Genomic DNA, 27,653 nt, shown 5'->3' with positions numbered 1-27,653 from the left:
GCTTCTTATTCCCGTTTTTCCTATGCTAATGGAATTGGTGATGAAGCTCCTTGGTAGCTCTTGATGGAGAACTKACCCAAGATGAGCTAAGCTTTCTTGACTTTGAAGGTGTTTGTTTGGTTGGGTTTTTTTGAGAGAGTTAATTTTACCTCCGCTCCACTCTTCTCCCTGTTTCACACCATGTTTCCCTCAAACATATCCTAATACAACCATAAGGGTAGCAGAAGAGTGAAAATGAAAAAGCTGAAGGCAGTGGGAACTGTGTAAGCCAACTAAGATTCCAAGAGAAATGTCCTTGGAGCTGCAAGTTGAATCACATAGAGCAGGAATGGAGAATACCTTGTGTCTTGTGTCCTAGGCTGCTACGCCATGCGGCCTTCCAAAAGAATGAGGAAAAATGAGCAATCCAAACTAGCATGACCTGTTTGCTCCTTGATAACAGCTCTTTCCCATTATGTGTCAAACACAATTTCCCAAATTATGGTTTCCCAAACACGTGTCAAAGCAGGGCAGTGGCAAAGAGCCTTTTGGCTGKGAGCCTTTAATTTTCAAAGGGCTCTGGCAGAATTCGCTTTCTCAGAACTACAGATTCACAAAGAGGAGTTGGGAAAAAAATAAGACATGCTTGCACATCTACCTCTTACTGAGCAGAAAGGGTTTCCCTTGAATGAGTTTTACGTCAGAACCAGGACAGGATGGTGCCTGTAAAACATTACAAATACCCACTAAAAAATGTGAGTCTTCAGGAGACCCTTGGTTCTGCACATACCTGGAGAAAGAGGAGCCCAGACAGGGACATTATCTCTTCARTCTGCATCCTGGCATTTACCTCCCTTCCTTTAAAGCTGGCTTACAAGACCTTGGAATACCTTCTGTGGGGTTTGTCCTACCAGGGAAACATCTCTGCTGGTATTGCCAGGTTAACCAYGACCTGCTCGCGCAATATTAAACAGAACTTGTCTCGTGCTGCCATGACTACCAACCTGGAGAAGGCAGAACAAACAAGACAAGGTCATTCTCTAATATGACTGGACTTTTCGGGAGAAAACAAGGCATAAATGCTTTGCTTCCTGCCAGCCAGAAGCTGAGTGTTGTATCTTGCCCTAGGAAAAACAATCATCCCCATCAGAGCGCGGTATTTATTTGGAGCATGCTCCGAAGGCAGGGAAATGGAGGGAGATGAATGGGAAAATGTTGATGGATACTTGCTGTGCAGTTAGTGCAAGCAGTTTATGTCTTGGAGTTAGACAGCTAGGCTTGGTTTTGTGGTTCCAAGGGTGGGTGACACCTAAACAAGCAAGTTAAAAAAGAGGGAAATAAGGATGTTACACAGAGATCAATTTATTTCCTACCTGTTGCTGCCTTTAAGAGGCAATTCCTGTTCCTTTGCTGGCTGAGTTAATGACAGTGTATCATGTAGCAGGTTGCATCACTAGCCGCTGCATGTGGTTAGTGGAGAGAGGGGCTGCATTTGCACAACTGCTCTAACTTAAGAACAAAAYATAGTTAACATTTTCCTGTTATATGGAAGATTTTTAAAGTCGATAAAGCAGAAAAGATTGGTGCTCATTTTTAGATTCCAGATGCCAATTTCTCTTTCCCCGTGGTTTAATATATTTTTAGGAAAACATGCAGCATCTTTGCTTATGAATTGCTCATTGATTAGCTGGAAGATAATGTTTGTTACTGGATATTACAGCTTGAATTGGCAGGCAATATCTTTAAGCGTTGGCTGTGAAGCTGTTGTCTAAACACTCATGTTTGTCTCAGTTTAAAGAAATAAATTAACTGGTTTCTCAGTGATGATGATAACGTGCCAGCTGGAAGGTCTGCCTGTGGAACCATGACATACTGGTACGTAATCCCAGCTAGGGCTGGTGGGTCAGTTCAGTCTGGAGTATTTTTGGTTGCTTACTGACTGAGRCTCTTGTGACACATCCATGGGGAGACACAGGTAACGGGCAGAATAAATCACTGCTGAGAGACCAAGTCACCTTTTTCTTCTGTGAATGCAGTGAGTATTTTTAACCACACTTAGTTTAGGAAGCCACTAGTCTGCTGATTGGGCTTGCCCTTCAGCTCCACTTTTTTCTTTCTCTAAGTAGCCCAAGCTAGGTATGCGTTATTACTTCAAATGAAGCTSAAAAGAAGTGATAGGCAATTTTCAGCTTGCTGAAATGGTGGTATGTTCATCTAGCTATGGCACAAAAATATTTGAGATAGTTTCTCTCCTAAAATAGGAAATAGGAAATTTTGAAATTGCCTGGCTAATGTCAACTAGTCGTTCATAGGAAAAAGTGCTGGCAAAGGTRCTTTTAGTGTCGTCTAATGTTGAATAATCAAAAGATAATACTGAGTAATTTCCTTTTATTTTGCTGTTAACAAAGGATGCTTGGAGAAAACACTTCATGCTCGGCCAGTGAAGTAAACCCAGCAGTGGAATTTGCAGGGGTCAAACAAGTTGCAGTGCCACAGCACGTGCTAGCGAGCTTTCAGTTCCACTCTTTGAGCTCTGAACCCTTTTTTTCCTGGCACCTTCCTGGCTGACACGTGAAGTTCCCGATTTCCTGAAGTCTGATGCAAGTTCAGTTGTGTTTGGACAGGTGAAGGCCGTCTTGTCTGGGGGTCTGAACACATGGATTGAACGCCCTGCTGGGCTGTCTCTCCCCAGATCTGTGTTGCCGGGAGCTCAGTCGTATGGATCTTTAATCTGTTCTTTTGATTTCATTAGCAGCAGCTTTGCAGCAGAGGATTGGCCATTAGTAAAAGGGAGATTTTTCATTAATAGAGAACAGTTGGAAATAATTGTCGTGTCCGCCCTTAGCTGCGGTAGCCACTGATCAGCTTATGGATTAAAGGGGGTGTTAAATAGATATTCTTCAATGTACAGGATTAGTCTGCTGAGAATTGCCAGTGTAAAGTGTCCTTTAGACCTTCTGACTATGGTTTAAGCAGCACTGTCACATCAGATCGTAAACCTTCTGTCAATTTTCCAGTGGAAGTTAATGAAATGTACCCTTTACTGAACTCCTGTTAAATCATGGAGTTTTATGCACTCACAATCATCCATCAGTGGCTGTATTTTCAGCACAGCCTCACCAGGGATTTTATAGACCAACCCTTGCAGTCTCCACCAGCTTGGCTTGCTTTGACCACCCATTGAAAGGTGAATGTGTGGCAGGAGGTTTGTTGACTGAAAGAAAACCATCTGGTTTCTCAATCTGACGGGATGCAGAACATCTCCTGTCTTCTGTGTTCAGCAACACASAATTTTGGAGCAGCGATAGAGCAGGCTCAAGGGGGAAGAAGCTGAGAAAAGTTACATAAGGATGAAGCTAGGCAAGAGTGAGCAATGGAGTTTTGAAAGAACTGTGAGAGCGACAGATGAATGATGAGATTTTGGAGAAGGCCTGTGATGTAGGACATGTCTCCATGTTACTCTTGCTTTATTTACACAATATTTGCTTAAATTCTTAGTACTTTAAGTTCTGACTTTAAAAGAGAAAAAGTGAATAGTGGATATATATTTTTAATACCATAATTATTTCACTCTAGTAGATGCACCACAAGCATAGAGATGCATTTCATGTCACTGTTTGCATTCTAGATATGTATGAAAAATCCATCTTTGTGCATGTTTTTTTTCTCAGCACTCGCACCAGAATGACTCCATGAATCAGAGCAAACTAAAACTTGGCACTTTGATTCATGAAGGTGCACGTGTTTTTTGACTAGTCACCTTTGTCCTGCTCTGATGAAAAGTATACATCCAGTCGCTGTATAGATTCAGAGAGCTTTCATTGTCAAATGATGATAATGATGATAATCTACAAGAAATAATTAAAACATGACTGTACAGAGCCCTYTTGCCAACAAATTGCTATCTTTGTTATTGCTGAAGCCTAAGTACCACATAAGAGATTTTCAAAGTGTTTTTAAGGGATGTAGATGCCCATTTTTCTTGCATTTTAATGGGAATTGGGTAACAGACACCTGAGGCAACTTAGAAAGTTTGGTTTAAAATGTATGATTTTTATATACATATATATTTTTTACTGCAAGTATGTCTGTAATACCCTTAACTTCAGATAAAGATTATTCCTGAAATTATATGGTTCAGGCTTTTCAGTTGTTTTAGATTTAATTCATGTCACTTGAAACAGAGCTTCCCAAATAAGTGCATATTCCTCTGTCGTGTTTTCTCCTAAGTGACAGAACACATGTCTTGCATGAAAAAGAAAAACAACATAAACTTGTAAGTCGTGCCATTTTGTAAAGGTTTTCACTGTTCCCGATTTAAATGTTTTAACATAAAATGCCCAAGCTTGCTGTTTCACAGCAATAGGATGTCACCTCTTCTGGCTGGCTGGAGCAGTGTGTTTGCAGCAGGTTCTTTCTCTTCTCACCAACCTACCACGCAGCAAAGGTAGGGTAATCCATGTGTGTGCACTGGATGAGGGATTCCTCAGATTTATTGGGATAACTTGCCCAGCCATTGCTGTTCAGAGACAACGTTTAAGCCCTGCTAGAAAGGAGGTGCTGATTTTTGGGGGCGTTTATCAGTGAATGGCCTCTTAGCAATAGGGGAGCACTTTGGCCTACGATGCTAAATGAAGAAGACACCCACCATTAACACGACCAAATGAGCTTCCTCTCTCGCTACTGTGTTCCAAACCCAGAAATCCTCTACCATTTTTTAYTTCCACTTTTCTGTACTTTTAAAATGTGCTCACTGCTCATGTATGTGAATTTAGCAGGGCCATTGCTTTTGATGCAACACTTACTTTCTATGACCCATTTGAAACTTTATGATTAAGTGCATTGACTCTGGTTCATTTGGCTCTTTTTTTAAATCAATAAGCTACTGGTTAGAGAAGACACCTGGATGAAGGGCTGTCTTGCACTTGCAGGGTTTCCTCTTCTCAGTTTTCCTCYTCTCCCCTTGAGCATCTCTTCCTCCCATAGTCAAAAACCACTCTCTATATCCTTAGTTTCCTCTCGTGATCTTGACGTTTTTTCTTACSTGCTTACATATTTTGTACTTTGTTGCTTAAAATATTCCATTACATATCAGTCTTGCATACTGTATGATACAAAAAGGCAAAAACAAAAATGGAAATTGCTAAGATTGTAATTGAAATTTTTTTAGCTTCTCTTTACTCGTGAGTGATTCTTGGCCTTTTATATTACTGCATCTTTCACCATCCAAATACGTCTGTAASTGAAAGAAAAGAGATATTAAGAGCTGTGAAATGTTGTGGTTGTTCAGATAGTTTTTACTGTTTCATGCTGACACTGTGACTTCTGGTTTCTCTTTAAGTGTCTAATATTTAGCTGCTGAAGAACAAGGATTTTGCTCTTTTGCAAAACAGCCTTTTTATGATTTTGATATTGATGTCAAATCTGGATAGTCCAAATTCATTTTTATTGCCTTGTATGGTGTATACTTGTTAAGGATTTAGTGCAACTATAAACATCTTCAGAACTCCCTGTAGTAGGGATGAAGTGTGAATTATGGACTTGCTGGAATGGGCTATTTCTTTAAGGCAGTCTGAACCTTTGTGGCGCTTCATAGAGATTTTATAAAGTAAATCAATGTTTGTTTGGAGATCTAAATTGAGGCATACTGCTTGGGTAATTGCATTGTTATTTGCCATTTCCTGTGCAAATAATACTAAGCACTTAGATGCAATAAACTGCATTCTTGGGCTGATAACTTCCTAAAAAGGGATTTAGTTTATCTGGCATAGCACATTCCTTAGCCTGTGAATATGTAAAAGCCAGCAATAATCAGCACTGCTTTTAAGGTATTTAATATTCTCAGTTCTTTATTCCTAAAATCAAAGCTCTGCTTGCCTGGTGGTGTAAGTAGCTGGTGCTCATTTGATGTCTTCCATACGGGCCGTTCATTACCAGCTCTGGCAGCGTAAAGTCTCTATCCGTGTGGATTCCTATAGACGAGGAGACTGAGACATACAACTGTGAGGATGCTTATTCATCACCCAGCAGCTTGAGATGTCCCCTAGCAGTTTGTTGGGTTCTTTATCGTTAATYTTTATTTGTTTATTTTATTTTTGGAAATACGAGTGCTTCAAAAGGCCGTGCCAGCCTGGTTTTGCTTCTCCTAATGCCTGCAGTACCAGGAGATGTTCTGTGAAGCCCTTTCACACAACGTTACCTCCTAGACTGGAGTAAGAGGGGCTTTAAGGTACCTTTGCACAGCTTAGAAGAGCATTCAGAGGCTTGGGCTTTGCTCAGAGCATTGTGGAGCTTCCAGCTTGGGAGGAGGACGCCCACAGTCCATGAGGATGTAGGGACATAGCCCCGTCGTGCAGGAGCAGATGTAGAAAGGCTCAGGTGAGAAGGAGGTTGCAGCTAGGATGTAGCTTTGTAGAAAGATTTGTTAATATTTGTAGAAGCCCAAGGAAGAATCCAGCCTTATTTAACAGGAGCAAAAAAAGAATGAGAAAGCTAAAGTATTTAATGTCTTCTTTGCTTTCTTCCTCGCTAAAGGAAAAAGATTGATTTTGGCAAAGATCAGAGCAAAGATAGAGAAGCATAAGTCACACATGGGGAGGCCTAATGAAATTCATCCCTAAATACTAAAGGAACTAGTGAAAGTATTTTTTGAATCATTTGTAATTATTTTTGAGCACTTACAGGTGATGGTGGATGTCCCAGAAGAGCAGGACAAGCCTAGCAACTTGCCTTCCAAAAAGGGAAATCGGAGAAGGGCAAGCCGGCCAATCAGCCCGGCTTGGGTTCTCCAAGGAATACTAGGAAAAACTGCTGGTAGTCGGCTTTCCAGGAACCCAGCATGCAATTAGGTGTTAAATGCATTTGGGCTGCTTCTGGGCTTTGGTTTCTTCTTTGGACTCCTTGCCTGGAGTTTAAAGGAAGCAGCCGATGTCAGAGCTTTGGACTTAGTTGACACAGACCTGCAGGACATTCCTGTGGGAAAACTGGGATATGACAGACTGCACAAACCCTGGATCTTAGTTTATTATGGTAACCATTACTCACCTGAGAAAACAAAAGCTGTTCTTAGAGTTTACCATCTTCAGTTCACCTCTTTCATCTGGAGGCTACTGCCACCTCATTTCTTACTAAATCTGGTAGGTGACACGAGCCACCCACCCGTGCATGGTGTTAGCTGCATGATTTCACCACGAGGTTGCCTCCAGTGTTTTATTTTCAAAGCTAGGAAGATGTTTTACATGATGTTCCCCAAGGGCTGGGACTTTATTTAGTGTCTTAGTATCTGATTTGGTCAGTTAATTGGAGAATAGGCTTCCACAATGCAGCGAGGAGCTGCACTTAGGGAAATGCAGCAGCTCCTATATTTGTTGGCTTTAGTTGAGCGTGGATGTAATCCCATGTAAAGGAAGAGATAAAAAGAGGGATCAGTGTGAGAACTATGTGGCACAATTGGGAGTAATCACCATCTTAGTGAATATAATCATTAGTTTTTCTGTGCCCTGTTTTTCCCATGCTGAAGGCAACTAATAACAATTGTTTTTCCTCTCATGGAGAATGGAGCAGATAAGTAGTACAGAAGCCAAGTGGTCAGATATTGTGGAAAGCATGGAAGACATGAAGACATCTGTATGGTTAAGCTTCAGTTCATTTATTTTATGGGATATGGTATGATATTTACTTTATGGGATATGAAAGAGTAGTGATAGGGATTTTGTTAATGATTGGATTTGTAACAGAATTATAAAAAGTTTGAATTCCTTGTTGAGGCACAGATTATCTGGCATATTTTTAGAGTATATCTTGTTAAAGAAAATTCCCTAAAATGCATCACAGATATATTTTCATAATATAATGCTTTACAACTGAAAAAAAAAAGGTGCTAAAAAATCTTTTCTGTTTTTTTTCTTTTTTATTCTAGTGTTACAAACCTTAAATACCGGGGAAGATGCGAGCCTGTGATTTCAAGAACTCTTCAGTTTCTAAATGACCTTTCTGTCGGATATCCTTTTTATTGTGTATGACAGATCATACTTGAAAACAATCGGATAAGAATTAATATGCACTATTTATCTTTGTTGTTTCAATATCCACGTTCTAAAACCACCGAGGATGTTGATATCTGTACACTTTATCTCTTTCTGTAYGTAGTTGCTGGGTTCTTAAAAGCTTATTTCCACCTATTGCCCATCTGCAAGAGAAACCATCTAACTAGTGGCTTGCAGGCAACTACCCCATTCATAATGTTCTTGGCATCTGTAGCACGGGTGAGTATAGCAGCATTAAGAACAGCACTGATTTTACACAAAACCCAAACAGAATTGGTTCTGCTTTGAAGAAGAGGTCTACTAAGGCAGGAGGCAGGGGGCCAGAATATGCATTATCTTTGCCCAAGTGCATTGCTGATAAAACAGACTATTTTACATGGAGATTTTTGCTTAAGTTCAAGGGTCTTTGTGGGKTTTTTTTTACCCCAAATAGGGATATTAGCTTATATCTGTTGCAAACCTCTAGTGTCTTGCTCTAATGTTACGTAGCCTAATTTGGAATAGAATGATGACACTCRATGAATTTTCAGTGAGTTGAACAAGAACATGATTTTTGTAATTCTTTTTATTGTGACAGAATATTTAATGGTATACTGTAGAAAATAAAACATTATTATATGAACTTAYGAAAATCTTCAATATTGAAATCCTTCGCTATTTTAAAATAAGTACAGCTCTCCAGTCATTTTCCGAAAAAGATTAATTGTTAGACAAGCAGAGAGCAAAGGAGTTTGAATAGGACAATTGATACCATTGTATCCTCCATAGAACTCAGATTATATAACTTTAATGTATTTCTGCGTGCTGAATGATGGTTATGGCTTTCCACAGTCCATAAGTGAAATTCATGCAAGGAAAATCATGTGATATGTTTGCTTGAAATGCCATTAAACAACTAAYTTGAGATATTTTAAATATGCTTATCTTTGTGTTAGCATCTCAGCAGAAGGGTAGGGCGTACATGAAAGCCAAACATTGCTGAAGAAGTTGGCCAAAAAGAGGAGAAGACATTAATATTAATACATTAATAAGGTATAAAAGGCACTAGTGAGATCTCTCCTCTTTTACAGGATGTACTTATTATTTCAGTAGGGTTCAAGATAGAAAAATACCCAAGGAATTGAACACAGTGGCCCTAATTTTCTGTTTAACTAWTCATTCATGTGTGGATATAAGTGATCGAGTTAGCAGCCCCATGTTACTGCTAAAGCCGATGAGCATCCAGCGTTGTGTTGTGGTGGCCTTCAAAGCCTCCTGGTCACAAAAACAAGGGGTCAACATAAACTATTGATGCTGCTAATACTTTACCAATGCTGTAAATATCTTAAATTATTTAAGATATCAATTGTATCAATTATTTATTGATAAAATTATCAATRTCTTGATAATTTTAGTTTTAAAATTGCTCGGATTGTATTTGCAGTAAATGAGTTTCCGCTCGTGCAATAAATATAATATCAGGATACAGAAAAAAATGAAAAAAGTAAATGTTTAATAACCCAATATCTCCCAAAGAATGGAGTTGTTATAAAAAATTGCTTTGCAGAAACTTGCTAACAGTTGCAAGAGCAGTGTTGCAGGCCTGTATGYATAGTAAGCATGCAAAAGCAGCAGGGCTTTCGTAAATATATATCTGAACCGCCCATGTGACATGGTTAAAGACAAGCAAGAAGAGATTAACGAAAAACATAAATATCCAAAATGTCTTCAACTACTTTTCAATGGAAATTCTTCAAACAAAGATTGCGAGGACGGTGGCTTTGCTGCTCAGTTGGGTGGGGTTGTACAAAGAGAGCGTTAATGCCGCTCGCTTCGCCGTGATGCTGTATTAGTTAAGTTCAAAATTGTGTTCCCTGGCAAACCATAAAAGATTTCAAAAGTATTAGACACCCACTTTTGTGCTGGAATTTAATATGCAACTTTTTATTGGAAAATAATCGTCCTTGTCTGGCAAAATCCACCATGCAATATTTCTGTTAGTAGGCATAATGCAATAAAGACAGGGAGGGCTATTTATCACTACAAATTTTGAGGATTTCAGGATTCTTTTTATTATTTTAATATATTTCTTTGGTATTAAATCAGAAAAATGATAAATTACACCTGTCGAGGCTGTTTTTCCTTTTTTCCAGGAAATGATGTACAACCCAATTTCACTGGTCATTTTGGCTTTTAAAGATATGTATTTTTTTCCCCTATAAAAAACTCTGCCAATAGTTTTTTTTCTTTTTTTAATAATAATACTGAAGTACTTTTTATTTCAAACATATGAAGTAGTTTATAACTACTTCCTGGCATTGCAAACTTTGGCCTTTTCACATTATATTAGCTTTTTTTAGAAAGGCGGTAAGTATACATTGCTTTGAAGGAAGCAGTGTGTTTTTAAGACAGTGGATCCGATGGATCAATTTTCAGTATTTGATATAGATTAAACCGGAAAGAGCTTGAAAGGTTAAAATAATCATTTACTAATTTCTGTGTGTGTCCTGTATGTAAGTCCAGACCTCTCTCCAGACACTCTTAGAAATTATCATTTTTGACTTTTACATATATCAATTTTTTTTCTCCCCTAAAGGATCATCTAGAATTAAAACTGTAATTCCAGTAACTACTCTGTATAAGAGGGGCTTAAAAAAAAGGGGGGAAAAAGCAACATTATTAACAACAAAGGCAACAGCCGATAGGAGCTGGTGTCGTGGTTTACATTACGTTCACAATTATTCCAGGTTTGCATATTTCGAAATATATTAGCCCAATTTGATTTCAAAGCTCAGTTATTTGAATTATAAATCATTATGTCCCTCCTAGCTGATCAGTCGTGAAAGATCTTTGAATTCATTTACATAATGGAATATGTTAGTCGTGCCTTTATGTCTGCGAAGCCGTAGTGCTCCCTCACGCATGTTTAGCTCTTTCTAATAATTAACTTTTCCACTGGATGTTTTTGTAGCACAGTAATTACCGTTGCATTGTTATTTTGCACAGTAACTGGGTGTAAAATACTTGCTCGGATTTTTCATCCATCTGCTTATTACCCTGATAATGTTATAAAAGGCTCTGTCTTGTAACAGGGACAAACTATGTAGCTTTGCAGTACAAAAAAATAGTAATGAAATGTCAAATGCTATAGACTGCCAAAGGAACAGCGTCTTAAAAATAGATTAGAAGATTTTCCAGCAGCAGCTCTAAAACTTATGCATGTCCTTTTAATTGCTTAAAAAGACTTTAATCCATTTAAAATGAAAAGGAAAATTGTTTGCGCATACAAAAGTAATCCAGCCCTTCAGTCATTTATAGGAAGGGTGTTGGAGGGAAACACTCAGGTTGAAAGAGAACAATGTTTTGGGGTCAAGTTCTTTTTTTCTGTGTTTGAACATGAGTGAATCTCTGCTGTGCAGCCCAGTCACCCACTGTCTCCTGAAGAACTTGCCCCYGTGCCAAGGATGAAGTGCTCAGTGCACAAGACAAGTGGGTCTTGTTCTTACTACGACTCGCCGAGTGGCCAAGCCCAGGGCTGGGCTCTTCCCTTGATGCTCTCAATGCTGCTCTCTRCTTTTTAATTTTGTTCCATGGCATTCCTCGAGAAGTGAATGAGCATGCTTGGATATCCCAAAGCCATCAATAACTCCAGTTTACAGATGTGCAACTGAGTCAGAGTGGAGTTTAATTGACTTGTTGAAAGTCATGGGGCAAATTTATGTCAAGTAAAGGAGAGAGAGAAGTCAGCAAATCCAGGTCTTTGCTTCGATCGCTCTTTCTTTCAGTGGTGACAATTGAAAATTCCCTGCTGTAGCCCCTTGTTACGTTCTGGCTCTGGTTCTGAGACATTGTATGTTCTTAAGAGATTTCCATTTGCTTTTTTTTTAACATCAGAACGCAGTATGTTTTTTAGCATTAAAGGAATTTTGTGTGTGTGTGTGTAATACATGGTGGGTTCTTAATCTGCTGCGATTTGAACAAGGGGCCTGGGATTTCCATCATGCCTCTAAGCTGAGCAGCTCAGCRATGTTGAGTCTATCACTTCAGTGCTGCTTAGGGCTGCTGCCAATCCTATTGCCAAGTAACAGGGTTTTCAACGCAGCAGTTACAAAAATACTGTTTGTTTTTCTTCTACCATGCTGGTGACATGAACCTTATAGTGTCAAAAACCCTCTGTTTTAATTTAAAAAGTCATTTAGTTCATTTTTGACTAGAAAAACAGACAGGTAGTTCATTTTTGACTAAAATATATGCCATGAAAAGTAATTGTTTGGTTCAGCAATAGATGGTGATCTTTGATAGTCTGAAGGATATCTCCATGGTACTTATTTCCAGGTGAAATTCTTTTAACGTACATTTGTTGTTCTTCCAGTAAGGAATTCTCTCCTACTACCAACTTCTGAAAGTGTTTAGAACATGATAATCATGCCATTGCAAGGCCGCTATTTCCTTAACACTTTCCACCTATATTCTTCTAAAAAAACTTGTGAAAATAGAAGCTGTGAAATTCATGCTTCAGAATCACACAGTAAGTTTCCGGACTCTATTAAAAAGAGGTTAATTTYAGCAAAAAAGAATATGGTGCGGTATTTAACGTCCATATGCTTGTGTTTCAACAGAGCAAGCACTTCCCCTTCCTGGGCATCACTGATAACTACAGCCTGAGTGACCTGAGGTGCCGCACGACGTTCTACACCGCCCTCACCCGTCTCCTCATGGTAGATCTAGGTAAGGTCTCCACAGGTGTCCATGAGATGCCTGGAATCGACAATATAAATGCCTCAAACCTTGAATTTGCAGGTCATGTTACTGATTTTACCAGCCTTCCAATTGCTAATAGAAAATGCCTCTTACTTCACRTCTTCATGCAAGTTCCTGATGCACAAAAAGCCTCCGAGTTGTAGTAAGAGCATGGATTGTGCAATTCAACCAGCAGTACCTCAACAGGCACTGGGGGGCTGCCTTTTGACTTGTCCTTTTGAAATCACATAGGTCACACACACATATAAATGCTAAATGCATACTTTAATAGCTAAATATCTTATATGTGAAAATGAGTATTTTTAGATCAAAGAGTATTTTACCAATTGTCTTCTCATTTTTTTTAATTACATGAAGAAAATCTACATGGAAATAAAATTAAGATGAATGTTATTGGTAATCTGAGAGGGAATCTTTAAAGAAATTAATATTGGGGAAAATAAATGGAGAAGAGCTGAATACAGTAAATTCAGAAAATCTGCATTTAAACCCAATGCTTTTGGAGTGTCTGGCAAGGTCAAACTATTGTAGGAAAACCAGCAATATGTTTATTGGTATTGGTGTTTCCTTCAAAATGCACTTTAGTTTCTGTTTAATGATTTTAAGGGTGTTGGAATAGAGTTAGGCTTTGAATTCATTGTATGCCTTGACTTGCATTTTTAATAAAAATGCACTTTTTTGGCATTTATAATTGCACCATTTCGACCACCTGGATCTTAGCCCAAGCATGCTAAAGTAAACTGAATATTCATTTGTATAAATGGTGCAGAAACCAAAACTAATACTAGAGCAGCAAGAAGTGTTTTCCTCAGAGAAAAGCTGTTACAGGGTTCCATAAATTTAAATCCTTTTTTCTCTCCTGCTCTCCTGGGAGCAGGAGCTGTGGGCAGCGGCCGGTGCCGCGGTGCCCTCTCCGTGCAGGGCTCTGCAGCCCTGCTGGGTGCCCGCCCTGCCCAAGGGAAGCAGCTTTTGAGCATTTCTGCTGGGAGCCGCACGCAGATCTCCCATCCTGCACAAGCAAAGCTTCYCCTTCCCTGCAGAAGTCATGGAGAGGAGATGTACGAGTAGTTCCAACCACAGCAAATGTAGAATTTACTGTGTTAGGTTTGGGGAGGATGGTTGCTTCCTTTTCTTTTTAACCTGGCACCGTTTGGGCGATGCGATCGCRTGAGCACTGACCTCCCTATTGCCTTTAAAAACCCTTTTGCTTGGTGAGTAGTGCAGCTCGGCGTGGGGACAGAATCGTCCGGCTGTCTTCATTACCAACGCTGAATTTGAAAAAAGAAAATTGAAAAATAAAAAGGATATCCTCCCAACCCTCTTTGCAGAACAAGCTGGTTTACCCACGAGATGGAGTATTGTTTTTAATACAGCTTTATGTTTCTCCCGAGCGCTGTGTAAATACGCTCGAGGCCTGATCCTGTGCAGGGCAGTATCCAGGTGACTTCCAGCACACTGTCCCAGCACGGCACAGCACCACCACGGAGCTCTGTCTGAATGATCAGTGCTTTTTGTTTTCCCCAAGGAAAATCTGAAAGCCATTAAGCCAAGCAAAGCATCTGGTTGTGCAATATATAGGGAGAAATAGTAAATGCCATAAACAATAATTGTTTAATTCCTAGGTGGGTAAGAGGAAGCTGTTGCTGCGTGGGCAATAGCTTTGAATTTTCACATGAAGTGCCTTGTTCTGCACATAGGCAATGAAGACTGCAGATATTGTCAGTCACTTTTCTAATTTAAGATTATGATTTGAAGGCTCTGTTGACTGGTATAGTAGCAGTAATTTATGGAAAAGGTTTGTTTGCTTTTAAACCAGATCTAGAAAATGAGGTGCAAAAGGCCCATATTAAAAGGAAATKATTAAGATACAAAGCCAAGGATTCAGAATTCTGGAAATGCTGTAATTGGGATTGTCTGTGCAACTTTAATGAGCTCTCCATTGTAAATATTTACATTGTAATGAGGTGGCCTTTAATTACAGGATCCCAGTAGTTTCTTTCAGAGGGTCTTTTCCTCTCCTGCTGCAGAAGATGGGTCATCCCAATACAAGGAGTAGCTCCCGAGTATTTTATTTCCACTTTATTGTTGTCATCTGGATTAATATGTTAGTCCCAGCTTAGTTTTCTATTATTCTGTTATTATTCTGTTAAGGTAGAAATTGATCTTCCTTTTCTGTTATTTTTGTTGTAGGGAGGTGACTCAGAAATATTAGTGATTTGTTCCTGGCCATATCCCTATGAGATAAGAGGCTGGAATTACACCCATTTTACAGGTGGCCCGTGAGGTGTAGAAACCAAATTGTACGGTTTATTACTTATTTCAGGTGCTGCTCAGCAATTCTATGCCCAGCAATTCTATATAACTAGCTAGAACATACCAGAGCAATTACCCAGGGAATAACCGTCCAGAACGAAGGGAATCAGGGAATCAGAGCATGGGAGTGGTCACGCTGCGTTGGATCCAAAGCTCCTCCATGGCTGTGTCTTTGCTTCCAGCAGTTATTGGTGTTCAGGAAAGAGAGTGCAGAGCGAGTTCTGTGCTTTTCCAGCCTTCCCTTGCCAGTGAAGGGAGAAGGGAGAGAAGCCCTATAACAAAGAGCTCTTTAAAGAACATAAATTAAGTTTGAGCTCTGAATTACCCTCTGGAGGAATCTGCATGAGAGAGGCTTGCTACCCTGGCTGAGGGCCTAAGGATAAGTAGTAGCTACCCCCACGTAATTGCCATTTGGAAAAAGTTTCCTTTTTTTCTTTATAGTTACTTGTTCAGCATTACGTCAAGGCAAAAAACAAGCCAGTATTCTGCTTATCTTTCAGCTCCTTTGGAATTTTTTTCCCTTGTGCACAATATCTTGCTTCATTTACTCTGAATTCACACCTCTGAAACCAGTGAGGCGATGATGCTATACAAATAACACTTACATACTCCTGACTTATCTCCAGAGTGGCTTAATCCTGTGTGCCAAATATATAGGAGGTAGAAAAAATAGCACGTGATAATAAAAGATGATTATCTGTCTGAAATGTTGCACAGCAAAGTATACACCTGAAAGGGTTTCATTTATTGTTGCAGTTTTAATTCTGGTATTTTGCAACTGTTGAGTCTTGATTTCTAACATGAATATTCTTCTAGGATATTGAGCAAATGCTATTAGATCAGCAGAGAAAACAGAAATATGAAAAGGAGAAACATGTGAAATGCAGAGACGTCCTGGTCTCAGGCACGAGTTGTTTGTTGTCAGCTATTTATCTTATATACATATATATGTGTGTGTGTGTGTGTGTGTGTGTGTGTATATATATATATATACAGTATATATATACATATATATATGTGTGTGTATATATATATATATCACAGTAAAAATATTTCCAACCTCAGGTTTTTTCTTCCTCTAGGTTTAAGTGAAAGTTCCCCTGATGTCAGAGAGATACAGAGCTCAGAACGCGGCCGTACCGAGCAATGGTGTGAATCTGATGCGATGCTTTTGCGAGGTTGTTCTGGTTTGTTTTCCTGCAGGTGAGGATGAGGACGAATTTGAGAATTTCATGCTCCCCCTCACAATGTCGTTCGAAAGCGTCACTCGGATATTCAACAGTAGTTTTGAACAAGAAGAAGCAAAGGTAAGTTTATTTCAATTAGAGGCATATATTTTGTTACTGATGGACAATACTAATGGTGGGGCAGGCAATAGTAGCAGATTGGAATTTCTTTTCTGGCTGTCTCTCTCTTGGCATATATTTATATATATTTATAACCTGTATATTTATATATGTGCATACATGTGTAAAATTAGGACTGTGTCTAGAGGAGGTGCAAAGGCTGTGCCGGACTATTGCTAAATAAACCTCGTGCAATTAAGTGATAAAGGCCTTGGGAATTTTCAGTGCTTTGCAGGTCAGGTGAGCTCATTTGAGCCCCATTTCCAGTCAAAGGGGCAGATTTTTTTCTTCCATGGTAGTAGGTCTGCTTGGTATGTGATATTCCTCTTTTCCATTACAAGTGTCCTGTTTATGTACATTAACATATTGGGGGGTATAGGGAGACATGTTGCAACACTTTTATCACTTGATAAAACACTGCTGCTTTGAAGTATTTTTTCAAACAAGAATTTATTATATAAATCAAGACTTTATTAAATGGCTGGGCATATATGTATAAATAGGAACTGGTCTTGAAGTATTGCATCCTTAAACTGAACAAAGTGATTAGGATAACTGATAGCTAAATAAGGTTTTTATGTGCCTGTGGGAGCCATATTAGGATTGATTTGACAAGTCAGTTCAGCTGTGGCAACAGTCATAATATCTAACACAACATTATGTTTTATTAGTAAAATCCTTAAGTGTAGCAAGCTGTTTGTGTCAAAACAACAGTATATTTTAGGGCAGAAAAAGACTTGCTAGATAGAAGCCGTCTCATCAGGAATGATAATACATTAGAGCAGCATTGCATTAAAGAGATCCCCTTCTCGGGTTACTGAATAGGCAGTTAACAGCGCACGCTGGAGCTCTCGCTGCAACCATGCAAGGTAATTTGGAAGAAGCCCTAACGATGATTTTTAATTTGCTGTTTTGAAATACGATGGAAGCTTAAATACTGCATCATCATTTCTTTTATCCATTCGCCTTCTTAAGAAAATAGGCAAATACACTAGAAATACTTAATAAGTGATATATCTGCATTACATCTCTGACATCATTGCCAGAAGATGCATAGTTCACAATAATCACTTGAATTAAGCTAATATCTGGGGAAAAAAAAAAAAAAAAAAAAAGTACTTAGGTTTATTTCAACAGTTGCTTACTTGTGTTTCTACATTTGTGATGGCTTTATGTATTTAATTTTTAATCTACTTTTCACTTCCTAGATAGATACTGTTCGGCTGTGTAGGGTTCATCTTTAACATTCTTTGAGTTACAAATTCTAAAAATTGGACCAAAAAGATCATTTGATGGAATTACCTTTTCAATAGGAAATCATATTTATCTCATGCGAGAGACCAGTTCTGCTAGAAATCTTTTGCTGTTGTCCTGTTGCTTTGCTGGAAACGGTGGCAGCAGAGAAATTTTAATGGAGTGCCAGTGATATATTCCTAAACTAGCAAGTTCTTAACGACCCTGGAAAGTGACTGCTTGATTACACTTTAACGGTATTTGCAAATAAAATCACAAGTAATTAAGGGGAAATCTCCAGGCTTTTGAGCAAGTTTGATGCATGATAACTGCCTGATTCAGCTTCATCTAGAGTAATGCTGTGTAGACAAGAGCTACTGAGATCAATAGCAACATAATGATAGTGGCAGAATTAAGTGAGTAACCTGAGAACTGTGTCTTCAAAATGCATGCAGCTGCCACAAGCCAGGGCCACACAGTGCACTCCGTGCTTCCGTCCTAAATGTTCATCAAAAGACGCCCTGCAGGAAAATGGAGTTAGATGCTCTTTATTGCTGATCGTGTCTCTTGCCACATTTATCAGGGAAATTGGATTAGCAGTTGGCAGCTGCAGGTAGACAAGGTTCTGCAGTGATTAAATATGCAGCTTGGCTGCATTTGTTGTGACAGACCTTTAGTAAATTCTACTGTAAGCACCATCTGTCTAATTTGTATAAGGAAAACTTGGTGCTTTAAGCTACCGATAAAGAACTAAATCTGTTGCTTTGTCATAAACCAAACTTTTGCTCTAAATTCTCTTAAATGTAATTTATTAGGTTAAAGCCATTTCCCTATCACGATGAATAAATAATACGTACAAAAGTGCTTTCAGGTACTTCATTTTGCAAGTGTTGAAAACAAAAACAGTGGAGTTCTTCAATAAAATGTTTAGTATTCCTATCCACAGGGAGATGACACTGTTAAAATATCACTAGGAAAATGGTCCAGGACTGCCAAATTCATTTAATTTGTGGTTTTTACTAGCACTTTCTAACTGGCTAGTTTGGGGAGTGGGGTTTTTTTTTTTTGTTTTGTTTTTTAATATTTCTGAAATAAACCGTTGGAAGAGAGTCACAACGAGGGAGCTCAGTCTTTTTTTAAAGCACATTTGTAAGCGTCAAATCTGCATGCAGAACGTGTTTGAGGTTCTTTGCCAGGGAGATCAAATATAACCGGAGATGGCTTACGTAATTATTACGTACTTTGGGGGAATTTTTTGCTACTTCCTTCCTCACTTTTTTTTTTAAAGGAAAAATGTCTAATCTAAAAAAAAAAAAGGGGGGGGGGGGGGGGGGCCTTGATTTTTCTCTTTGGGATTTCTGCATTTGTCCTGGCAATCCAGTTAAGTGCTGTATGGCCTGTCTGGCTTGCAGCTTAGGAGCGGTTTGGTTTATAGTTTTGACATCATCCGGCTTGATAAAAAAATAAATAAATAAATAAAGCGCACACAAAAAGAAGCATCTGAGGAGAAAGCCGTTAAATAGCAACATGCTATCTTTAGCTGGTTTGGAGAAACTCCGTGCTGTTAAATTATTTAAAATCCTTGATTTTTCAGCTTGCACACATTAAAAGTTTTCACACTAAGTGCCAAATGTTGCAAACAGCACTTTAACAGAATGATTTTGCTTTGATCCCTGTAGCAGTTCCTGAATAATTTATCACAGGTTATTGCCTTAATTCTGGAGAGGGATAGAGCAATAAAGGCAGATGAAAACACTCCAGTTGAAACACCTTGGGGCCTGCTCATTCCTCTGACACGGCTCTTTTGTTGGAACTATTTAGAGGTTATTAAGACGTGTCTCCAGAATTAAGAGTATGCTGTAAGGATGAAGACAGCCATCTTAATTCTAAAGACAAAGCGCAATGACCCCTCACCTTTTTTTTCCTTGGCTGTTATTATATCGCAGAATTATGAGGGTAATATTATGGCTGCCCCCAGTAGTGCGGTGGTGGCCGCAGGTCTGTCGGGCTGCGTGCGGGGAGGGTCCTCTGGTGGAGGCCGGGCCTGGCACGCTCTGGCCATGCTCATGAGCTGGGAAAAAAAAAAATATATATATATATATATATATAAAAAAAATTCCCTTCCCTGTGAATATTTACATGTATGACTCTTTTGAAGAAAATCCACTGAAGCGACTTGCGCTGGAGTGGGGGGCATTAGACCCACAGAGGCAAATTTTTCACATGTAAGCAAACCCGTCACCCTGATGGTGGGGAAGAACATCGTGATGCTCAGCAGCGTCGCTTCATTCGGATGAACCCCCTGTCCGGAGGCGCCCGAGAGGCTCCCTCGCCGCCTCACTCGGGCTCCCCGTCCTCACCAGGCCACCCCAGTCACGGGAGCGGCAGCCACGCTGCGTAGGCCGCGCGTTGCTCTGCGTTCACAAACTCTGTGAACCCCTAAAAGCAGATCTACAAACCTATAATGTTGTCCATCATTAATGATTTTATGCGCGTAGGTGGCACCCAAACCACTGAGCAACGTGGCATTTTACGGGGTGAGGACATGATGGCGCTTTGTGGAGCAAGGTGATTGCCTAAGACTAGTGCCATTAATAATGTGCAATTATAGCAAAACTGCCTGAACATAAAGAATGCAAGCCAAGATACGTAGTTTATGTGGTGGTAGCTCTTCTTACTCTAGACTTCATAAACAATGTCCGAAATTGCCTGGTGTTTGTGATGGTCTTCACAACATATGGGATCATGGCTTAAAGAAGGTGGCACATACTCGTTTATAAAATAGTTTTTAAAGCCTTGCAAGTGAACCATTTGCTACATCCATTTGCAAAGAGCGTTTTCTGACTGCTAGTTGTTTCTCTGAAGCAAAGAAACAACTTGTACGTTAAGGGAACATGGGTTTTGGTTGTCCTAGGGGCCGTAGTAGAATGGTGGCAGCTCCTCCCTGAGGACCTCCTGGCCAAAGGTACCAGCAGAGAAGCTCCAGCCTTTCTGCTCGTGTCTCTCGCTGAGCCCATAGCCATGAGCAGCCTATATATAATATATATACACATAGTGTTGGAGCTCAGCACCCCTTCCCAAAGGAGTGTCATTGCTTAGCTCTTATTTTTKTTTTCTTTCGGCCACCATGTCTACTAAACAGTTATTTTCTGTGTGTGCAAAATAGATGAATTATGGAGGTATAAATGAATATAAAGTTACAATTGTAGATGCCATCATCTCTGTATTGAACACTTCCTCTCCGGTGATTTCAAAGTCCCATTAAAGTTAATGAGAGTTGAGACCTCTGAGCATCTTGCAAGTTGAGGCCATTTCACTGCACGACAGAAAGGAAATGCAAATATTAAAATACTCCTAGCAACCACACCAGTGTTTGATAGCGAGTCTGATTTATTCTCAGATAAAGCTATGTGCATTTAAGTCCGTTGGACTCATTTGACTGCATGGGAAAAGTGGAAATGACTTAGCTTGTTGTAAGGGTTCCCTTTTAGTGGTTTAGCAAGGAATCGGCCATAATTTTTGTGACTAATTTAAAGTTAGTATGTAAATCTTATCTTATGTATTGCTTTGCTTAAAAATATTGCCTTATTGCCAATTACTACATAATTGAATGCCTTCTATAAATATGTTGTATTCCATGCTTCTATGTTTGTTTGTTTTTTTCACCTGGCTCTGTAATACTATGGTATTTTGTAATGAAAAAAGGACAAACCCCAGCTTTACTACATGGATAAAATGTATTTTTACTAATTAGTTGTAAAAAAGTATATATATTTATGTCTAACTATATTGGAAAGATTTAAAAATTCCTATTCTGAATGTTTTTCCTCCACTAGTGTTTTTTATTGCTGATTTCTATTAGTTTTCCTGAAAATAGCCCTTAAGTAATGGCAGATTAACTGCTTTAAAAGCATTGCGTGCTTTAGAGCTGGACCCATTTTTCTGAACCCCTTTTTCATTTAAGAAAAAAGACATTTTCATCTCAGGGCTAATAGAGATAAAGAGATTTGCATGGTCTTCTGTTAATTAAAAGTCACTTTTTGAAGAAACTGTCTTGGAAAATGACTGAAAAATATATATTACAAAGTATATGAAAATCACAGTACAATAGTAATCTCAGTGTAACCTTAATTGTCACTTCTATTGTGAGTATCAATTAGCCTTCCACCTCATTTAAAATATTACAAACGAAAATTAACATTGTTATTGTTACTTTTGATATATTAATCCAGGAAGCATTTTTAAACTTTAATATGCCATACTCATATATTACATTTTAATTTGCATTATTCATTAGTAGAGCATATTGAATAATCAAAAGCCTTTCCGAAGCATTTTGCTAGCGTTCCCGCTGCAAAAGCCGTGCAAATCCGGGTCGTTAAAAGGATCTTTGTGCTCTCCATGGAAGAGGGCTTGAGCGAGACATTTAAACTAATGAATCAAAATCAGATATGTGGTCATTATTGGCTGATTATTACTCCATCTGCTCTATGCTAACGTGAAAATCAATTACTGTGTCTCTTTCCCACTGACAGCGTATGTTGATCGGGCTGGCAAGAGACCTTCGAGGGATTGCCTTTGCGCTCAACACAAAGACCAGCTACACCATGCTGTTCGACTGGATGTATCCTTATTACGCGGTGACAATACCAGCTCTGTGCACAGAGGGACACCAGGCCCCTTGCATTAGTTTAATAGGACGGCACAGTGGGGAAGAGGAAACAAAGCTAAATGAACTAATGTGTAATCAGCTGAAATTACAGCACAATGGCAAGCGTGCGGTTAACTGGGAAGGACCACGGAGAGGGCACTTTTTTTTTTTTGGTGTGTCACACTGGTGATCTAGAAAATAGACCCAAATGGCTTCCCCCCACAGCCAAAAGTCCAGTACGTTTTGATTTAAAAATAAATAAATAAATAAATAAAGGAAGGAAGGGGGGGGGGGGGGAAAGAAGGGGGGGGGGGAAAAAAAAAGAGCTGTATCTTAAAGCACAATTTTTCTAATTTTTTTTTAAAATAAAACATGCTTTAAAAAAAAAACACAAAAGTGCTATCTGGGGAGCTTTGTCTCGCTGGTATGAATCATGTCTTTAATTTAGTCAGTTACTTTCTATTTATGTCAACTTTATTAATATCGCAACACCTGCAGTCTTCTTGATCAGCAGAAAATGGGCAGCTCTGACAACAAAATCCAGATCTTGAGCGTGTAGTTTTCCTCCATAAGTAATGATAATGAAACTGAGTTTCCTTTCGAGTACTGTGTATGTTTTTCCTGTTATGCCAGTGAATGTAGTGATACTCATGACTATTTTCTTGATACCGTAATGTTTTATATTTTTATAAGTACAGTAGCTGTTGTTCTCTCTTTTCAGTACAGAACTGCGTTAGTAACAACCTACTGGGACATTTAATGCCAGAAATATGAAAATAGCAATTTTATAATTTCATTTTCCCAAAGCTGCCAATTATGTATTTATTTTAGTTTATAGACAGAAAAAATGATGCACAAGTATATTTGCGTGCTTCGTTAGAAAACAATCTTTTAAAAATATTCTTATTTTAAGCCCATATTCAGCTGTTCACCAATAATGTCTCCGGAGCAGAAGGAAGATGAGAAGCCCACAGGGCTCTACAGCAAAGGCTGCCCAGAGCCAAGAGACGCCTGGGGCTGGTGGCACTTTTCAGCTGCGTTGTTCTGGACGAGCACAGGCTCCATTTGCCCTAATGCAGCTTGGAGAAGAAAGTCCAAACCAGAAAGCTTGTAGTAGTCCCAATTTCCCATAGAAGTAGTGGGAAGTATTACTAAATTCCAGTTTTAGAGGACTGGAGAAAAGATGTACTGAAATCACACCCTGAGTTAGGATCTCGTTTGCTAGTAGACACTACTGGGGTACGTTTAACTTTATTAGCGTACTGTCTGTGCTTGTGTTTCTATAAAAATTAATAAAACCTGGAAGATGTGTGAAACTTACTTAATTTGGCCTAGATAGTGGAAATAGATTGATATTGCTTACATTTCAAATTTATTTTACTTTGTTTTTCTTACTAAGGCGGGAGTATCATGCTTCCTCTTTTGTGCAGAGCTGCAAATCTCAGTTACTGGAGGAGGGATAGGAGACTGACCTCCTCCACGCTTGAAAGAAATGGATTCATCCATGGAGGGCTTTTTAGGCAGGGATCCAGAATACATACTCCTTAGAACCCTTTTCTGGGTTTTTTTTTTTTTTTTTTTTTTTTTTTTTTTTTTTTTTTTTTTTTTTTTTTTTTTTTTTTTTTTTTTTTTTTTTTNTTTGTTTGTTTGTTATTATTTATGACTTCCCTCTTACTAGTTTTTTTATATATATATATATATAATTATTATTTTTTAATTTAGCCACCAGTCTCTGTCTTTTGCATTTCACTGTTCTGTATTAAGAATAAAAATAGATGAAAATGTATTTTTGTTCAGAATGAATTCACCCAAAGATCAGGCTTTCTCAGTCTCTTTTCCCTTGCACAGGTTCAAAATTTCTTTCCTTACCACCTTTGGCTATAAAGAGTAAGTGCAAGAGTCCAGCTTCATCCAGATATTGATCCAAAGCATTATAGTAGAATAAGCTGCTATTATCCCAACTCGTATTTACTAGATATAAAGACAGAAAGATAAATGGGAGGGGAAGGAATAGAAAAGAGGGTCAAATAGTGCTTTATTGTATTGTTTAGATGTCCTTGATTAAACTATTTCTTTTTGTAGCTTCAAATATATTATCTGAAATGAAGAAAAAAGAAAAAAAAAAAGGGTTTCTACACCACAGAAACTGTTTGGGTTTTCTTTTTCGGATATTTTTTCCTGTAATATTTGGAGTCCTGCTATTTCAATAGTGAGAATCGCAAATACAGAGTATTGGCCAAAGCAAATCTGATTTCCATACCTTGTACTTGCTGAATGCACAAGCGGTGCAAAAGGGCAGAGGATAAAAAGCTGAGCTTTTAATACTGTGAGGTGGTGCTTGTTCTGTAGTGAAGAGGAGTGTAAGGAATATCATTTGTAAATTAGCGGTGGAGGAACAGATTGGTAGACTTCTCAAGAGGTCTTGAAATCTCTGCCACAAGAAAACTGATTGCACTCTGGAATCTCTCAGGTGAGAGAGGTTCCTCTTTTTTCCCTTACTGATCAAAATGTTTGGAATTTAAGTTCTGTCCAGCAGATGGCAAAAATGAGCAGAAATGGTTTTTTTAAATCCTTTTGGGTTTTAACCATTTTTTGAACTTGTTTTGCTGTTATGAAGGAGATCCCGGTTTAGAAGTGAATTGTCAGGTAAGCTGAAGCTGCACGAGATTGTCAAATAGGGCTGTTTTGTAGCAGGCTTGCTTATACTAATTGAGTTTCTCTAGCAAATCAGGCTCCTTGGAAAAAGGCCAAAGGCTTTTCATAATTGTATTGACAAGAAAATGAATATGATAAATGGTGTTCATTCAGCTGAGACAAGATTTATAGTTTTCCTCTGGCAAGGGAGGAAGAGAAAATACTTAACAATAATCGTAAAATTTGTTTTAAAGTTGTATTAGATGATGTCTCAAAAACTCCATTAAAATTTTGCCAAATATTTCAAGCGGTTTAAGATGTTAAGCATAGCGTCTTCCCAAAATATTCCATTAATGCAAGGTGGAAGGAAAAAAAAAAAAAAAAAAAAGCATGCAAACAAAACAAAACAAAGCAAAAAATCCCTTGGATATGAAAGTCATTTATTCTTCCTGAAATATTGATATGTCAAGCTGTCAATGACGATTCCAGTACCACGGCTTTGGAAAGTTTATTCGCCTTTTGTATTCATAAAACCTGGTGTCTGTAATTTGTAGGTCAGTGGAGAACATGCAGGTGTGACCTCAAAAAATCCGCGTGCCAGTTTGAGGAGAAGGAAAATCTGTTTTTATTAACAGTCCTCGTCCTACTCATATTTCATTCTGCTGTTTACTCCAAGACTGCTTGGGTAAAATGTTGAGCACTTCATCTGTTTTCTGCTGTGCTAATATCAGCCTCAAGTCTAAGGCCCTTTGCAGTCAGGCATGTCCATGGAGCTGCAAGTTGAGAGTAACAGCCACCTTTTTGTTACTTAAGTAGAATCCTATAGGCCATTTTTCCTCTCTTCAGTTGGCTTTTAAAGACTTCTGATGTCCGTAGAAGAGAAGGCAGCAATGAGAAAACAGGCTTAAATTAGAAGGTTAACTCAGAGTTGGACTCTGCCAGATACCACACAATATATGTGTGAGACCATGACATTGTGGAAATTTGTGTGCCTAGATATTAATATCTATACATATAGATACAAAGCTGATAGAAAAGAGATTTGTCTTTGTGTGGTCTATAAAGTAGTCATTTATAAGTTGCCTTTAATATTGGTTTTCTGAATATATATTTCTTCAGGTATTCCTCCCTGTAGGAAAAAAAAAGCAAAGCAATCTGTTCACCAAACTATCATTGTTACATATTTATCCAATTTTTTCTCATGTTTCTTCACAAAACCAAACAGTGTGGAGCAATAAAATGACTTAAGATGATTCTAAGATGATAAGATGATTCTGCCCCTCTACTCAGCTTTGGTGAGGCCACACCTGGAGCACTGTGTGCAGTTCTGGGCTCCCCAGTATAAGAGGGACGTGGAGCTTCTCGAGAGGGTCCAGAGAAGAGCAACCAAGATGATTAAGGGAATGGAACATCTCCCGTACAAGGAGAGGCTGAGTGAGCTGGGCCTGTTTTCTCTGGAGAAGTCTGAGAGGGGATCTGATTAATGTGTATAAGTTCAGGAAGGGAGAATGCAGGGAGGAAGGGGAGAAGCTGTTCTCACTGGTGGCCAGCGACAGGACAAGGGGTAATGGCCATAAGCTGGAGCACAGAAAGTTCCATCTCCAGGTGAGGAGGAACTTCTTTACTCTTAGGGTGACAGAGCAGTGGAACAGGCTGCTCAGGGAGGTTGTGGAGTCTCCTTCTCTGGAGGTCTTCAAAACCCGCCTGGATGCCGCCCTGTGCCACATGCTCTAGGGGTGCCTGCTTGAGCAGGAAGGTTGGACTAGATGATCTCTAGAGGTCCCTTCCAACCTTGAATATTCTGTGATTCTGTAACTTTCTCAAAGTTATTTTGTTTTTGAAGAACTAAAATTAGAAGTTTGTATGTTTAAAGTACTCCAGATTAGGTGCAAACTTGAAAGAACCCAGCAGACAACTGCAGAGATTAAAGTTACCTAAGTACAAAAGAAGAGGAGGATGCATTTTCCCATGAGAGAGGCTATCTGATTGGTAATCTGTTTGTATTACCTGTTATTTTTAGTTGTCCTGATGCCAATCTCAGCATCAGGCACTCTGCATTCCTTTCAGCTTGGATGGTAAAACGGACTTCTTGGGCGTAGTTCATGCATTAGCCAATTCCCCTAAAGGTTGTGGTTAAAATCACTTTAAACTAATACTGTGTTTTAAAATCAATTTATTCTACTTTATTGTATTTTTACAATATAATAAATTGGCAACACATTTCTGCTGACCTTTGCTTTTACGAAACTTTTCCACTCTTTGCTTGTCAATGAACATGGACCCAGTGCTTCAGTTTTTAAATGAAGACTGCCAACCATGTTGGGTTACTTCATCTTCCCTCTGAGGTCTGAAATAGCAGTTGTTTCCTAGCCCGTGCAATCCTAAAATAGGGCTTTGCAGCATCCCATCATGTCCCTATTTATTTTGTTTGGCTTCTTAGGAGGCCAGGGAGTCACCTGGGTGAGAATAAGCCGGGCTGGGAGTCAGTTCCATTTCTTCTGAATGGGACATTAGTGAAGTTATAAAGATATAGGAGAGGTGGCAGGGATCCTCTGTGACCTGGCAGGGTGTTTCAGGTAAATAGGATTTGGATTTACTCTAGTTTAACATGTAAAGAAACCTGTAAAGGGGAAAGAAAAACAAAGTATATTTTGTGTCAGAAGTGCTTCAGCTATATATAATTTGTGCCTCCAGAGTCTGAGGAAGCTGCTG

At 39.0% G+C, this 27,653-nt stretch overlaps 1 protein-coding gene across 1 annotated transcript in view; it reads left to right on the top strand.

The window, feature by feature from the left end:
* The window catches only part of RANBP17 (RAN binding protein 17), a 130,805-nt gene that overhangs the window by 67,698 nt on the left and 35,454 nt on the right, over positions 1 to 27,653 (top strand). The window contains exons 15-19 of the mRNA XM_026035690.1: positions 7,898 to 7,978; positions 12,468 to 12,531; positions 12,623 to 12,731; positions 16,281 to 16,384; positions 22,192 to 22,280. Of these exons, the coding sequence (XP_025891475.1) occupies positions 7,898 to 7,978; positions 12,468 to 12,531; positions 12,623 to 12,731; positions 16,281 to 16,384; positions 22,192 to 22,280 (447 nt within the window). The remainder of the gene's footprint in view (positions 1 to 7,897; positions 7,979 to 12,467; positions 12,532 to 12,622; positions 12,732 to 16,280; positions 16,385 to 22,191; positions 22,281 to 27,653) is intronic.

The sequence above is a fragment of the Nothoprocta perdicaria genome, unplaced genomic scaffold, assembly GCF_003342845.1.
Source record: "Nothoprocta perdicaria isolate Ctin4 unplaced genomic scaffold, notPer1 scaffold_165, whole genome shotgun sequence".
NCBI lineage: Eukaryota > Metazoa > Chordata > Aves > Tinamiformes > Tinamidae > Nothoprocta > Nothoprocta perdicaria.
Note: the sequence above shows the minus strand (reverse complement) of the source record. Positions and strands in the feature narration are given on the sequence as shown.